At 42.3% G+C, this 15000-nt stretch overlaps 2 protein-coding genes across 2 annotated transcripts in view; both read right to left on the bottom strand.

The window, feature by feature from the left end:
* reck (reversion-inducing-cysteine-rich protein with kazal motifs) overlaps positions 1-2743 on the bottom strand; it is a 34559-nt gene extending 31816 nt beyond the window's left edge. The window contains exon 1 of the mRNA XM_043226461.1: positions 2446-2743. Coding sequence (XP_043082396.1) covers positions 2446-2515 — 70 coding nt within the window. The 5' untranslated portion in view covers positions 2516-2743. The remainder of the gene's footprint in view (positions 1-2445) is intronic.
* Positions 2744-5463: 2720 nt separating this feature from the next.
* col15a1a (collagen, type XV, alpha 1a) overlaps positions 5464-15000 on the bottom strand; it is a 47423-nt gene continuing 37886 nt past the window's right edge. Inside the window, 8 exon segments of the mRNA XM_043226928.1 lie at positions 5464-5967; positions 7854-7963; positions 12205-12402; positions 13862-13924; positions 14044-14094; positions 14165-14232; positions 14235-14289; positions 14879-14946. Coding sequence (XP_043082863.1) covers positions 5724-5967; positions 7854-7963; positions 12205-12402; positions 13862-13924; positions 14044-14094; positions 14165-14232; positions 14235-14289; positions 14879-14946 — 857 coding nt within the window. The 3' untranslated portion in view covers positions 5464-5723.

The raw sequence follows: 15000 nt of genomic DNA, 5'->3' as shown, positions 1-15000 counted from the left end.
GACCTTCAGCGAGATGCATACAGTCAGAATATGTTCATAATGACATGAAAGTGCCAGATGGCTTTAAAGGACATGAAAGGCATGCGGGCACAGCTCGAGTCCGGCTGGACACATGTCCGGCAGATACACGCACGTCTGAATCCGCTCCACAGATGTCACACCATCGGCTCTTCAGACATCAAACGGGCCCCGAGCCGTAATGACTTGCACATGTTTAGGTGGAGAGGTGTTCAGATCATGAGAACCAGTCCAAAACACACGGTGAGTAGAATCAAGTAATGAGAGAATCACAATCAGATTACTTTTTCATTTCTGATGTTCCTCTGTTTCTCAGCTCTGGGGTTGCCATGTTGAGAGGAATCAGGTGCAGAGCGAGGCGCGTGAACATGATCTTACTCTAGTTCAGACGGTTTTCCTTAAATCAAATGAATTCAGAATAATGATGCAAACCTACACTGATTACGGATTTTATAGAAGACAAATATTAATTATTTAATCCTGTTTTATTGTCTATGCAAAGCGGTATGTGTATAATCATGTTCTTCATGTTCTTCATGTTCTTCATGTGATCTCTCACAAAGGTTTTATTTCACTTCTGCTTTGAAAAACATTTGTAAAAGAATGCTTTATATTAAAAAGCAAGCAAGCAAACCCTGCCTAGATGTAAAAAGGTAACTTTTTTTAGGGAATGGCATAATATTGTAGTGCATTACTTTTAAAAGTAACTTTCCCCAACAATTCAGAACAAAACTATGAAGAACACGAACCCAAACTTCCCTGAAATACTAAAAAACAGTGTAGCCTTAAGATTTTTTCGTGCTCTACGGGTGACATTGATTTTAAGCATGACTTTGATTTTCAGCGATGTCTGCCACCTCAGTTTTTCCTCTTCTTGTCCTGAGCCGTTCTTGAGGGAGTCTAAATCGGTTGCAGATGTTTGTGTAGGAGAAAAAAAAAGGTTCAAATAGGTACAATGTGAGCGGCTGCTTGATCTGGACGTGATTGGCTCAAAGCAGCGTTCAGAGGAAACACAGCTTTATAAGAGTGCTGTGAGACGAGAGCTGACCGGCCCGAGCTGGACCTCAACGAACGCTGGAGATCGCCTTCTGGGTGTCAGACTCAGAACACACACTGCTGTCGTTTACTGAGGGATCCAGAGCGCACGCACACACACACGTATGAACATAGCACACACACACACACACACATCTCTCACAGGCACGCACATAGCACACGCATACACACACACACACACTTCAAAGTACTTCGGCATCCAGATGTAAGCTTGACTTTGTTTGACACTAATAGAACATGAAAGAATTGACGTTAGGTTTTATAAACAACATCAGAACTGCGCCAGGGGCATTTTATTTTGTATGTTTAACTCCATTTGTCAAAAACACGATTTGCCGATTCTGACACCTTCAACAAATGGCAGCCTTGAACACAAACAACAAATGTTTCTAACACCTTCGTGACACTTTAACACTTGTGTGATCAGCATTAAGCTCACGAGCAGCAGACAGAGTCTCTGTAATCTCTTACAATTACACACGACTGTAAAAGCACTTCAGTTCCCAGAATGCATTGTGCCATAAAAACTATGCATTGCATGCATTTGCTATCGCTGGCTTATTTTCGTAAATACAATCAAAGACGATAATGCATTTCTAAAGTAAAATCACAATCACGAGTTAATCGTATAGCAAAACTTTTTATCTAAAGAAAAACAAAAGTAAGCAGCAAAACTGTGACTTTAAACTAAACACAGAAATATAAACGATTAGCTATCCCACGATGCAACACAATACGTTCATTGTTCAAAGTAATTTGTTGTTATTATGAAATTACTGTAGAGTTGTATAAATCCCCGGCTTTCTACAGAGACTCATTCTGTGGAGTGAAGCGCGTTTATGAATCATAATCGAAGCGGTTATGAAGGGCGACTTTAATACTGGTCTTGACAGGATGTGCCTTTATCAGAACTCTTTCAGACGCGAGCAGAAACACATTTAGTCACATCTTACTCTCAACACACACACACACACACACACACACACACACACACACACACACACACACACACACACACACATCTGAAGCTATGACTTCAATCGCCCATCTGCAGCATGAATAACGGATTCATAAGCGGCTACTCGGGAAGTTACGGGAATATAACGGTACACCCGAACACACACACACACACACACACACACACACACACACACACACACACGCTCAATCTAAGGGTTATCACGCACTACCAGAACCAACACAAATCATGATCCATGAATTCGAGTGAGAACGGTGTAGAATCAACAAGTACTCCGTTACAGTGTCGCTATCGGTCATCATGACCAGCAGCTGAGCTTCTGCGGCGCACGGAGACGACTCACGACGTTAAAACAACTAAAAGACAAAGCGGAAAAGTAAAAGCGGACTTACCCTGAGTGTGCACGAAGACGCAGAAGTTGCAGGAGAGAAGCAAAATGATTATCTCAAAACACACATACATCTTATTAAGATCCTAAAGCGCATGATGGACGCAAACGAGACTCGAGCTCCATGAGAGCATCTGAGCTAGAGGAGAGCAGGAGAGAGCAAGAGAGGAGAGGAGAAGAGAGGAGAGAGAGAGAGAGAGAGAGAGAGAGAGAGAGCGCAGGCCGCTCAGGAGACGCGGAGCTCGGCGCGGGGATCTGAGCATGTGCGGCGAGGCGCGGCGGAGGAGGAACTACCCGAGCCCGGGGAAACCACGGCACTTATACCGTTATGAGCCCGAGGGGTGGAGACGGGGACGGACACTCGAGCAGGAAAACGGCTTTAAAACTCGGGAAAACATCAGACAAGCTCACAGGTTACAGGATATCGTGTTTAATTCACTGAATCGATCAAAGATCACTTTCGTGAATCATTCTCAGGCGTGAAAAGCAGGCAGGACTTACACTCACCGGTAACAAGAAATAGTTTAATAACTGTGTTTTTAGAGCCAAACCCTCTCATAGCTGGGACAGAAAACATCCAACATCTAACAAACAAAACTCTTAATCCTCAAAATAGAGCATATATCTCAACCCAAATAAGAAAGGTTCTTGAAACCGTGTCCTAAACCCCTGAAACACTGCGCTCTCATATTCATAAATATATATATAGATCTGTATACTGTATGTCTGTGAAAATAATCAGATATTAACCCTGTCTGAAATCATTAACATCTTTAGAAGTAACTCATTTAAATGCATTTTCTTTTGACTGGTTCTGTTATAAATTAAAAAGAAAAGCAATCAACAAATAAATATGATATCTTAGCTCAGAATAACAAGGTCCTTATTAGACTCAAAAGACTGAATGGTGACTTTTGTTGATGAAGATTATTTTTTGTTTTGTTTAAAAACATGTTGATATTGTTTGGATTTCTTTTTCTTTGACATGTTCACATGTGTGATATAATGTCCTGTGAAGTGACTCAAGAACCACAGGCTGCTTTTATCTCTAAATATCTAATATCTAAAACAGTTGAGGATTCAATTAGGGGAAATATCACTTGACTTAAAATGGTATCATTTTCATCACTTTTGAGCGGACGACAGCAAACGTTTATTTTGTTGCCAAGATTTGTCTTGAAATTGTCCAAGTCATGGTGATGATGTTAATTATAGTTTGATATTATTATAGTTCAACAATAAAGATAAATCTCTCTTGTGGCATATATAAGAGTTTCTACGTCACACCAAAGGACACATTTACGGAACAGTTCAGTAAAAATAATGAAAGATTTGACAAAGTTAGTGAGCCTTTATATTTATCAGACTTTACACTACATAAATACACACATTTCTTCATGAAAAAAGTACTCGTAGTAACTATTTGTCAGCTACCCAGAACAGACAGCCAGTGTTTCTCAAAGACATCCTCCAGCGGAAAACAGCACCTTTGACCTTCTCAGAGTCACGATCTGCCACTTTAAGATAAAAGACGTAAGAAAGGAGGAAATGTCCTGGCTTTGGAGGTTATATGAGACTCACAGCGGCCTGATCGTGTACGACTGTACTCTGAAGGGCAGGACCGATAGAACTTCAGATAATTACAGTAGGTGTTCCAGGCTAAACTAAAACTGGAGACTGTAATGACTTATTCTGGCAGATCAGAGAGTATTTAATGAGCTTCTTTATAAGTTGTGTTCCGGAACTGGCGTGCTCTGCTTCCGTCACGTCCGGCGGGCGCTGTAATTAAACTCACAAAGAAACCAGCTCTTTGTTGTGGCGTCGAGCCCGAAACAGATGAAACACACTGATTCTTCAATCTGCTTCACATGTGCTTCATTACCCTAATGAGTCCAAACGAGCCAATCACAGAGCAGGACTTACCTGTACGTTAAAGCTTCCGCTAGGAGAAATAGTCCAAAACAATTAAAGAATATTACAGTTACGATAATAACTAAAACAAACTAAAAGCTTTTATATGAAAGTAGTTCCGGTAATTCATAAAATAACAAGCTAAAAAGACACATGATAATGTCAAACTGAAGTGAAGGGACTTGTGTAATAAATTCATATTAAAAGCTGTGACCTCTTAAAGTCACTGTTTACATGATTTTTCCCATAACATTCCTCTGTGAGGAGAAACAGGCGTGCTGTTAGTAAATGATGTGCTGGCGGCTGATGAAGGCTGTGTTACTGCCAGTCTGAGGCTGGCAAACCTCACCGAGTCCAGGAAAAACAACACGGATCATGCCAGGGGAGAGAGAGAGAGAGAGAGAGAGAGAGAGAGAGAGAGAGAGAGAGAGAGAGAGAGAGAGAGAGAGAGAGAGAGAGAGAGAGAGAGAGAGAGAGAGAGAAGAGACAGAAAGAGAGAGAGAGAGAGAGAGAGAGAGAGAGACAGAGAGAGAGAGAGAGAGAGAGAGAGAGAGAGAGAGAGAGAGAGAGAGAGAGAGAGAGAGAGAGAGAGAGAGAGACAGAGAGAGAGAGAGAGAGAGAGAGAGACAGAGAGAGAGAGAGAGACAGAGAGAGAGACAGAGAGAGAGAGAGAGAGAGAGAGAGAGAGAGAGAGAGAGAGAGAGAGAGAGAGAGAGAGAGAGAGACAGAGAGAGAGAGAGAGAGAGAGAGAGAGAGAGAGAGAGAGAGAGAGAGAGAGAGAGAGAGAGAGAGAGAGAGAGAGAGAGAGAGAGAGAGAGAGAGAGAGATATTCTTCAGACACAATATTCTTCTACAGACAGTCTTCTTTCTGTATCTGACTCCAGAGCTCTAACGATACACTGTATGGGTCAACATTCTGTGGTCCAGGGTCACATATTAATATAATAAGTACTTAAAGATCAAATTTGAAAAAATGTTTTATTCAACAAACACTGCTTCAGCTGATTTGCTTTAAAAAAAATCTATAAAAACATGATTTGATGCTCATCTGATCTCTTAATCAGACAGATTTATATCTCAGTAAAACGGATGCAGTATCCAAAAAAAAAAAACTGCATAATTCATTCAAACAGTTTACTTACATATCCATACTCAGTTTTGAATGATGTGCGGTCAATGTATAAATAAAACACTGAAATTAAATTAAATACAAATACATGACGTGGTCAAAAAGCCTTTTTTTTGGAAAATCAACATCAAAAATACAATACGAAAAGTACAGTGCATCCAAATGACAAAGAAAGCCGATCTCCGCAGTCCTTCATCGGCCGGCACGCTTTACATTCGAGAGTTCATGAGGCCACGGCCCCTTCAGTATCTGTGCTGGTATCTCCTGAGACGCAGCTCCTGGACGCTCCGCCGGTCAGAACTCATCTCCACACACAGAACGATGAAGCGGTTCGAGCAGCTGCGTGTCTGCTGGTTCAGTAAACCGCTGTACAGGAACGACGCCTGGCCGGTGATGGCCATATCAGACGCTCGCCACGACTCACAGTTCAGAGCGCTCAGACGCTGACCCCTCTCAGACGAGCCGTGCCACACCGCCTTCTGAGGCCTGGAACACACACATACACACACACACACACACACACACAGAGAGAGACAGAGACACGGAGAGAGACACACACACACACACAGACACACAGAGACAGAGAGACAGAGAGGCACGGAGAGACACACACACAGACACACCCACACACACACAGAGACAGAAAGAGACACAGAGACATGGAGAGACACACACACACAGAGACACACAGAGAGAGACAGAGACACAGAGGCACGGAGAGACAGACACACCCACACACACAGAGAGACAGAAAGACACACATACACACACAGACACACAGGGAGAGACACAGACACAGAGACATGGAGAGACACACACAGACACACAGGGAGACAGAGAGACACACACACACACAGAGACACACACAGACACAGAGAGACACACACAGAGACACACACACATACGGAGACAAAGAGACACACACACACAGACACAGAGAGAGAGACACACACATACAGAGACATGGAGAGACACACACAGACACAGAAACACAGAGAGACACAGAGAGACACACACAGAGACACACACACATACAGAGACAAAGAGAGACACACACACCCCACATACAAAGAGACACACACACACAGACACAGAGAGAGACACACACACACACACACACAGAGACATGGAGACACACACACACAGAAACACACACACAGACACAGAGAGACACACACACAGAGACATGGAGAGACACACACACACACAGAGACACAGAGAGAGAGACACACACACATGATATGGTTTAATGATGTTCTCAAAGCATTAGCAGAAAGGTATTATTTCATTATATTTTCTAACACGTTTTAGTTTGATGTTCACTTCTCTGTTTCTTTATGTTTCAGAATGCTCTCAGTCAAAACTGATAAAAGTCAAAAACATTTTACAAGTTAAATGTAAATATCAAACAGAAAACAATGTTGATCGTGTGGATTACTCACAGAATGTGAATCTGTGCATCGCACCACGTTCTTATTTCTAATTGAATCTAATTTTAAGATGAATAAAGACATGGTATACATATATCGTTCATATTAACAGCTTAATAGATGCTTTCTTCAGAAAGATAATGTGTTTGGATGAGAAATGCCTAACCAATAACAATGTAATTGAACTCCACTAAATCAGTCAACTGATGTTTAGTTGACAAAAACTAAGGCAATACACTAGACTGAAGCATGAGTGATGTGAGGTTTTAGTTTTAAAAATGTAAATAACTGGATGTTTACACTCTTAGAAATAAAGGAGCTTGAAGGTTCTTCACAGAGAAATGTCATTGAAAAAAACATTAATGGTTCCACAAAGAAGTGTTCATTCAAAAGACCTTTAAAAGAAGCATATCTTTCTTACTTTTTTATAATCTGAAGAACCTTCTTTCACCACAAACAAGCTTTTGTGAAACAGAAAGGCTCTTTATCAAATCATTTAGACAGAAAAGGTTCTTCTGTGGCACGGTGAAGCAACTTTATTTTTAAGAGTGTATGAAGGCCTTCTGCTCCCTGCATTCACACAGAAACTCTCCTGAAACATCCAGAAGACATCCACAAACCTCACAAACAAGCTTAAAACAGCTACTAGCTGACCACAATTACTGCTCCGCTGTCACGGCCTCATCCCAGGATATATTTACCGGCCTGGAGTATAAATACACATAAACACAGAACCAGAAATAAAAGACACGGGTGGAGAAATATGAAAGCCAACGTCGTCTGGACTGTGGTCAGCGTCTTCTGCAGATCTTCACTAGAGTCTGAGCAGTAAAAGGGGACGAAGAACGCAACCGAACGCAGACGTCTGTGCAACTGTGACTAAAACGTGCACAACACAAATGAAGGAGGCTGTGGAGCGTGTGGAGGCTGACCGCTACTGACCAGAAGGGGTCGCTCATCACGTCTCGGCCGTCGAAGGAGTACAGCGGGACACTTGGAGGCAGGAGGTGGCTGGAGAAGATGCTGTCCCAGTCCTTGAACAGGACCTCACCCTGCAGACACATCACATACAGAAATATAAGCTTTCTGAACCGTCCTTCTCTCATAATAACTGAGGCTATAAAGTTTTGAAAGACACTGTAACTGTATGATTTGATATCTCTGTGTGCAGATTAATACATACACTAGTATTCAAAAGTTGGCAATATTTCATGTGGTTTCTGAAAGAGTCTCTTCCGCTCATAGCAGCTGCATTTATTTTATAAAAAATACAGTACAAATAGTGAAATATTATTATGATTTAAAGCAGCTGTGTTCTCTGTAAATATGTGTTAAAGTGTAACTTATTTCTGTGATTTTCAGTGTCATTACTCGAATCATCAGTGTCACATGATCCTTCAAAAATCATTCTAAAATACTGAATTACTGCTCAACAAACATTTCTGATTATTATCAATGTTGAAAACGTCTTGGATTACTTGACCATAACCCTGTTCCCTGAAAAAGTGTGAACAAAATGCTGCGCTCAAAGCGCTAATGAGAACATCCTTTGTTCGACTTGTTGTTGAAGCATGTGTGTCAAATATGCCAGAGTTTGGCTTATATAACCTCAGTAAGGTAATGCCACTTCATTACGTGCACCTGGAGCACCAGGCATGAAACAGAAACATCCTCATCATATTGTCTGAAAGGATGTCCAGTCACACCTACATTGCGGCATTGCGGTTCCCGCTTTTTCAGGAAACAGGGATATAGTCAAGTAACCCGAGACGTTTCCGTACCAACACCACCGCAATGAAAGTGTCTGGACATGACTCTGGGATGATGACTCGAGGACATCTGGGATGATGAGCTCGGAGTAGTATGGACATCCAAACTATAGAATCTGGTAAGTGTGTGTGGAGAGGACCATCCTGGAGGTGCAAAGGTGCACCTCTTGCTAAGGCCATTGAAGATGCAACTACCCTGGTTGAATGGACTCTGACTCCTGGAGGCGATGACCACGCTCCTTGTAGGCTAGGGCAATAGCATCCCTCACCCAAAGTGACATAATTTGCCTAGTGGCAGCTCCCCTGGGTTATAGCCCCCATGGCATATAAAAAGTTGCTCCAACTTACGTCACTGGCTAGTGCGGTGGGTGTAAATCTGCAGAGCATGTACTGGACACAGTAAGTGAAGTCGGGAACGACCAGACTTAGGGTCAAGAATGGCACTTTTAGCAGATAATTAGTGTGAGAATGCAAAATAGCTTTTACTAGCCCAAGGGCAAAGTCTAGGCAGGATGGCGAGACTGACAGAGCCAGAAATCCACAATTCTGTTTAGAGAAGTAATAGCCATTAGCAAAACTAATGGTTCAAAAGGGGTGACAGCCGACCACTGGAGCACTATAGCTAAATCCCATGAAGGGACCCTTGCACTGGTGGGCAGCCTCAACTGCTTGACTCCACAGATGAACAGGCAACTAGAGGGTGCTTTCCCACAGAAACCCAGTCAATCAGAACATGGCAAGCTGAATTGGCGGCCAGGTAAGTTCTGAGAGTATTAGGACATCTGCCAGAGGACAATTTCTCTGTAGAAACTCCAGCACTGAAACAAACTGGCAGTGAACTGGGTCTGCATGATGTGTGATGCATGGAATGTAAATCCAACTTGTCCTGTGCCCAAAGCAGTAACTGGTGTGCTAACTTGTTCAAGTGGTATGAGAGAAGTCCGCCCTGGCGATTTATCTAAGAGACTACCGCAATGTTGGCCACCCGCACCAGGACATGCTAGCCTCTCAGCTGCTGGAGGAAATATTTCAAGGCCAGAAACAGTGCCATAATTTCGAGGCAATTGATGTGCCACGCAAGAAGATGACCTCTCCCTTGGGACAGCATGGTCCTAGAGTGGGATACAGAAACCAGACAGAAACCAGAGTCTGAACTACATAGAAAGGACGCATAACCCTTATTTGCCTTTGGGGATTGGCCTTTGGATAAAATCCCCTGGCTCTGAACCACACCTGGAATGGTCTCATGTGCAGAAGGCCTAAGCGTATCACTGTGGATGCAGCTGCCATGAGACCTAGAACCCTCTAAAAGTAGTGAACAGTTACTTTCTGGCTTAGCTTGATTTTCTTTAGGCTCCTTAGAATAGATCCGACACATGCTGGAGACAGTTGTGCCTGCCTTGTGAATGGAAGAACTCTATACAGGTACCTCCTGTGTTGTGGCAATATTTCTATGTGAAAATAGGCATCGTTCAGATCAATTGTCACAAACCAGTCCTCTGGCTGGATTTGAGAAACAATCATCTTGATTGTTAAAATTTTCAACTTGTATGATCTGAGATAGCGGTTCAAGCCGCTAAGATTTAGAATCGGATGCAACCCCTTTGTCCTTCTTGGGAACCAAGAAATACCGACTGTAATAGCCTGACTCTGTCTGACAGGGGAATACGTTCTATTGCCCCTTTGTCCAGCAGAGTCTGCAATTCCGGTGTGAACAGATGCGCTCGTTACGGTTTCACAGAAGTGAAGACCATGCCATTGAAACGAGAAGGAATATATGAACATATGAATCCTGTAGCCTCTCTCTACAGTGTTTTGTACCCAAGTAGATATGTTTGGCAGTAGCTTCTATGCTGCCAATTTATTCTGAAAAGGGCACAAGGTTTAACATTTCGGCAAGATGCTGAGCATGCTGAAACATGGCCAGAGCCGACCAAACGCCTAACATTCTGTTGGAAACTGCTGCTTCCCAAAACACCAGTAGCAGGAAGCTAGTCAGGACTGGGTGGCTGACGGTCCTGACTCTTGAGCATGGTTGGGAAGAAACCTCACAAACTCTTCCTCAAAGCGTTTCACTTTCTGAAACCTAGTGGCAATGGTGTTGACCATGTCGTCAAACAGGCCAGAAGGGGAGATGGGGGCATCAAGGAGGAAAGTTCGATCTTTATCCTTGATGCCTGTGAGGATGAGCCACAAGTGTCTCTCCGTAGAAACCATGGCAGCCATCGAACGGCCGATAGCTCGGGCCGACTGAAGTGGCACTCTCCATCTGAGCAGAAGCAAGAGAGGAAGTATCCTCTGCCGGTTCTAAAGAAGCACTTGAGAAGAAGACGAAAGCACCTCCGGATCTGGTGAGAGCACGAGAGAAAGGGGCGGACTCGTCTCACGTGCCTTGGGCAGATCGACATGCGCTCTCCGGGAACGAGTCGAGTTTATTTATGTATCTCTTTCTTTCTTTCTTTCTTTCTTTCTTTCTTTCTTTCTTTCTTTCTTTCTTTTTTAACACACACACACAATGCGGTCCTTGAAGACAAAAGACCTGAGGATGTTTCTGTTTCATGCCTATTTATAACCTCCAGGTGCACGTAATGAAGTGACGTCACCTTACCGAGGTTATATAAGCCAAACTTTGGCGTGTTTGACACACATGCTTCAACAACCAGCCGAACAAAGGATGTTCTCATTAGCGCTTTGAGCGCAGCATCGAGAGTAGCTTTTGATAAGGGAACAATAATACTGTTTGTGGAAACTGTGACACATTTTATTTTTCAGGATTCACAGGTAAATAGAAAGTTCAGAAGAACGGTGTTTATTTGAAATAGAAATCCTTTGTAACATTATATTATTATATTACTGACACGTTTGATCAATTTAATGATTCTTTAATGAATAAAAGTGTTAATTATTAACTTCTGAACAGCAGTGTATGTTACTGACTGAAATCTTTCATGAGTTCATGACACTATCAGTGCTAACTATCACTGATTTATCCACAAAGACATTCTTTCAAGTTTTTAGTGAATCATTTGATCTGCTTCACACAACAATGATTTGTTAATAAATTGAAATGATCTGGTTCTTGATTCCAAGAAGCATTTCCAGTTCACCAGAGAGGAAACTTATCAGTAAATCAAACGACAAAAGTGTGGTTTGGAACTAAATGATTTTATATTCTGGGTAAAGTCCTTTTCGCACCAAGAGCAAGTCATAAGAGCACAGGTGTATCTATACAATACACAACAATACACTGTATGCCTCAAAAACATTTCTCTTTTATGGCAAAAATCATTAGGATTTTAAGTAAAGATTTATGATTTAGTAATGTCCGACCATAAATATATTAAAACTTCATTTTTTTATTAATAATATGCATTACTAACAACTTCATTTGAACAACTTTAAAGCTGATTTTATCAATATTTCGATTTTTTTTTGCGCACTCAGATTCCAGATGTTCAAATTTTAGGCAAGAAACAGAAAGATATACACACACTGTTATTTGTAATAATGACAGCAGGCTTTACCTTCAGGTTGACGATGGGTGTGTTTGTTCGGTACAGGGGCGGCATGATGTCAATCAGGTCCTGTAGGTGGTGTGAGAGGAAGGCCTTGTAATCGTCTCTGATGCCCATGGCTTGAGCTTGAGTCCGGCAGAGTTTATTAACCGAGTGGATGGAGCCCAGGTCTCCGGTCAGCGGTGTGTTGAGAGCCACCAGCCTCAGCTGAGACACACACACACACACACACACACACACACACACATTCAATGCCAACCATCAGAGTCACATCAGATTAGATTCAGACGATGAAAGGAAATTTAAAAAAACAACGAAAACAATTAATCTGATTTACAATTCCTGTGTTCATTTCTCTGTGGAATATAGAGCAGTCAAAGATGACACAATAAAACTGCTTTAACTGCATTATCTCACAAAAATTAAGCCATAAATTAAATTAAATATAAGTGCTAATACATCCGTTTGACCTTATAAATCACCTCAGAGTTCATTCAAGAGTTTCCAGATCTGTGTTTTTTCTCTTATTTTCTCTACATCGGTCATCATGTCTCATGTAATCAATCAATCACTTTTTCAACCTAAAGAAAGATGTCAAACCTTGCACTAATTATGTCTTTGCCTTGCACTGATTTTGTCTTTGCACTGTTTGCACACTGGGTTTGCACTCTACTTCCTGCTGTTTGCACTAGTCTGCACACTTTGCACTTTATGTGGCTAAGACACTGTTTTAGCTCAATATGTGAGTTCTTTTGTATTGTGTTGTAAGTGTGACTTCATGTAGCACCAGGTCCTGGAGAAACGTTGTCTCATTTCACTGTGTACTGCACAGCTATATGTAGTTGAAATGACAATAAAAAGCCACTTGACTTGAAATAAAACCTCTTCATCGCAGGAAAGTGGTGGAGGGCTCACAGCTGGTTAGTGCACTAGAGAAAACACTAGTTAGTTTTGCGTTTGAATAAATCTGGCACAAAAACCATGGAAACTACCTTATGTGCTGTTATTATATTATTATATGTGAAGATAAACAGTAGTTTGGGCTCTGCTGTTAATTATAGCCTCTAATATAGAAATGTTTAAAATAACAGGGTTCCCTGAATAGTCTGCACTTTCTTTCTTTAGTAGACCAAACTATTGTCATCAGCAGACGTCCTTCTGAAAGATCGCTTCGGTGGAGGAACTGAGAAGAATATAAACTCTTCAGTGCACACACACACACACACACACACACACATGCACACACACACGCACACACACACACACACACACACACACACGCTCTCACACACACACACACACACACACAGAATGTTGATGCGTCTCTCCTCATAACCCCAGATCTTCACCAGCAGCAGATGGACAGAACTATAATTTAGTCTAAAACAGGAGCTCTGGATGCTAGATGACCAAACCATGACTAATCTCAAATCTGTCATCGTCTTTCTCTGCAGACGACAGCCTGGGAACGTCTGTGAGCTGAGACACGCAGTGCATCATGGGACAGATGTGAGTGTTTTCCACACGGCTCAGTCAAAATATACTGTTGTGTAAATGCATTCATTGCACCTCTGGGCAGCTGTGTGTATTCGGGGTGTGTTCTGGGTGTGTGACACACATACTCTCTCTAACACACACACACACACACACACACACACACACTCACCGCGCTCCCGGTGTGTACTGTGGGTGTGTACCGGAGCGGTGGGCTCAGCATCAGGGGCTCAGCCTGCAGGAAACACAAACACACTTCAGACGCTCACTTCTTTCACATTAAGATGCATTAAGATTGAGATTAATCAATCAAGAAACATTAAGATTGATATCAAGTGCTGAATGAGCGCTTACATCGTTCTGTGAGAGGACCGGAGAGAAATACGTCTGGATCAGACCTCCGAGCTGAAGAACAAACACTCATGAAGCTCTGTCTGTGATAAACTCAGCTGTGAGATATGACTATATGAGTTACCTGAACCTCTCTCCAGCCTCCTGGAACCTTTATATAGAGTTTAGTGGTGTCTGTAACGAAAGCCAGCGCCCGTCCTCCATCACTGACGGCCGTCTCAGCTCCTGAAGACTCACGTACCTCTTGACCTGCAGAAAACACACATGAGCTTCTTCCATGGAACACTAAACGAGACGCTTACAGAAGCTGACGGGGTTGACTGAAACAAAAAGCTGAGTGAAGAGTTGATTGGAGTGATGCATATCAAAGTAAATGTGCTTCAGTTCATTTTTACAGTCTCTTGTCCACAAACACACACACACACACACACACACATATATATGATTGAATTTATAGTAATATATACCCCCATTGGAATAGAATTTAATTACATTCTTTCAAATTAATACCTAATATAATACCTAATTCTAACAAAACAGCGAGAGGTGATAACATTTATTTACTGGTTATTAATAATTGTCAAATTCAGAATGATGTATATTTGGAAAGTGTTTGTAAAGTTTTACTCTCTTCATAAAATTAGAAATGATGCATCTCTTTCATGTCAAACAGAGCTGAAACTTTATGAGAGTGAAGAAGCGCATCTTTTTGAACGAAGCTGAGCTCGAGCTGCGCTACGAGCATCTCGGGAAATCCTACAAGAAATATGAGTGTGTTTGTGTAAGAACACACTTCTCTCAGGTCTGATCAGACTGTTAGTGTTGTGCTTGGACTCACGGCGCTGGGGGCCTCGGCGGCTCGTCCCGGGGGCCCGGGGGGTCCAGGAGGGCCAGGGATCATCACGCCTGAAACAACATGAACTCTGAGCGCCTGCGCATATCAAAGTGAGACTGCAGCAG

Source organism: Puntigrus tetrazona, chromosome 24 (genome assembly GCF_018831695.1).
Source record: "Puntigrus tetrazona isolate hp1 chromosome 24, ASM1883169v1, whole genome shotgun sequence".
Classification (NCBI taxonomy): Eukaryota; Metazoa; Chordata; class Actinopteri; order Cypriniformes; family Cyprinidae; genus Puntigrus; species Puntigrus tetrazona.
The sequence above is the reverse complement of the archived record's forward strand: the minus strand, read 5'-3'. Positions and strand labels throughout refer to the sequence as shown.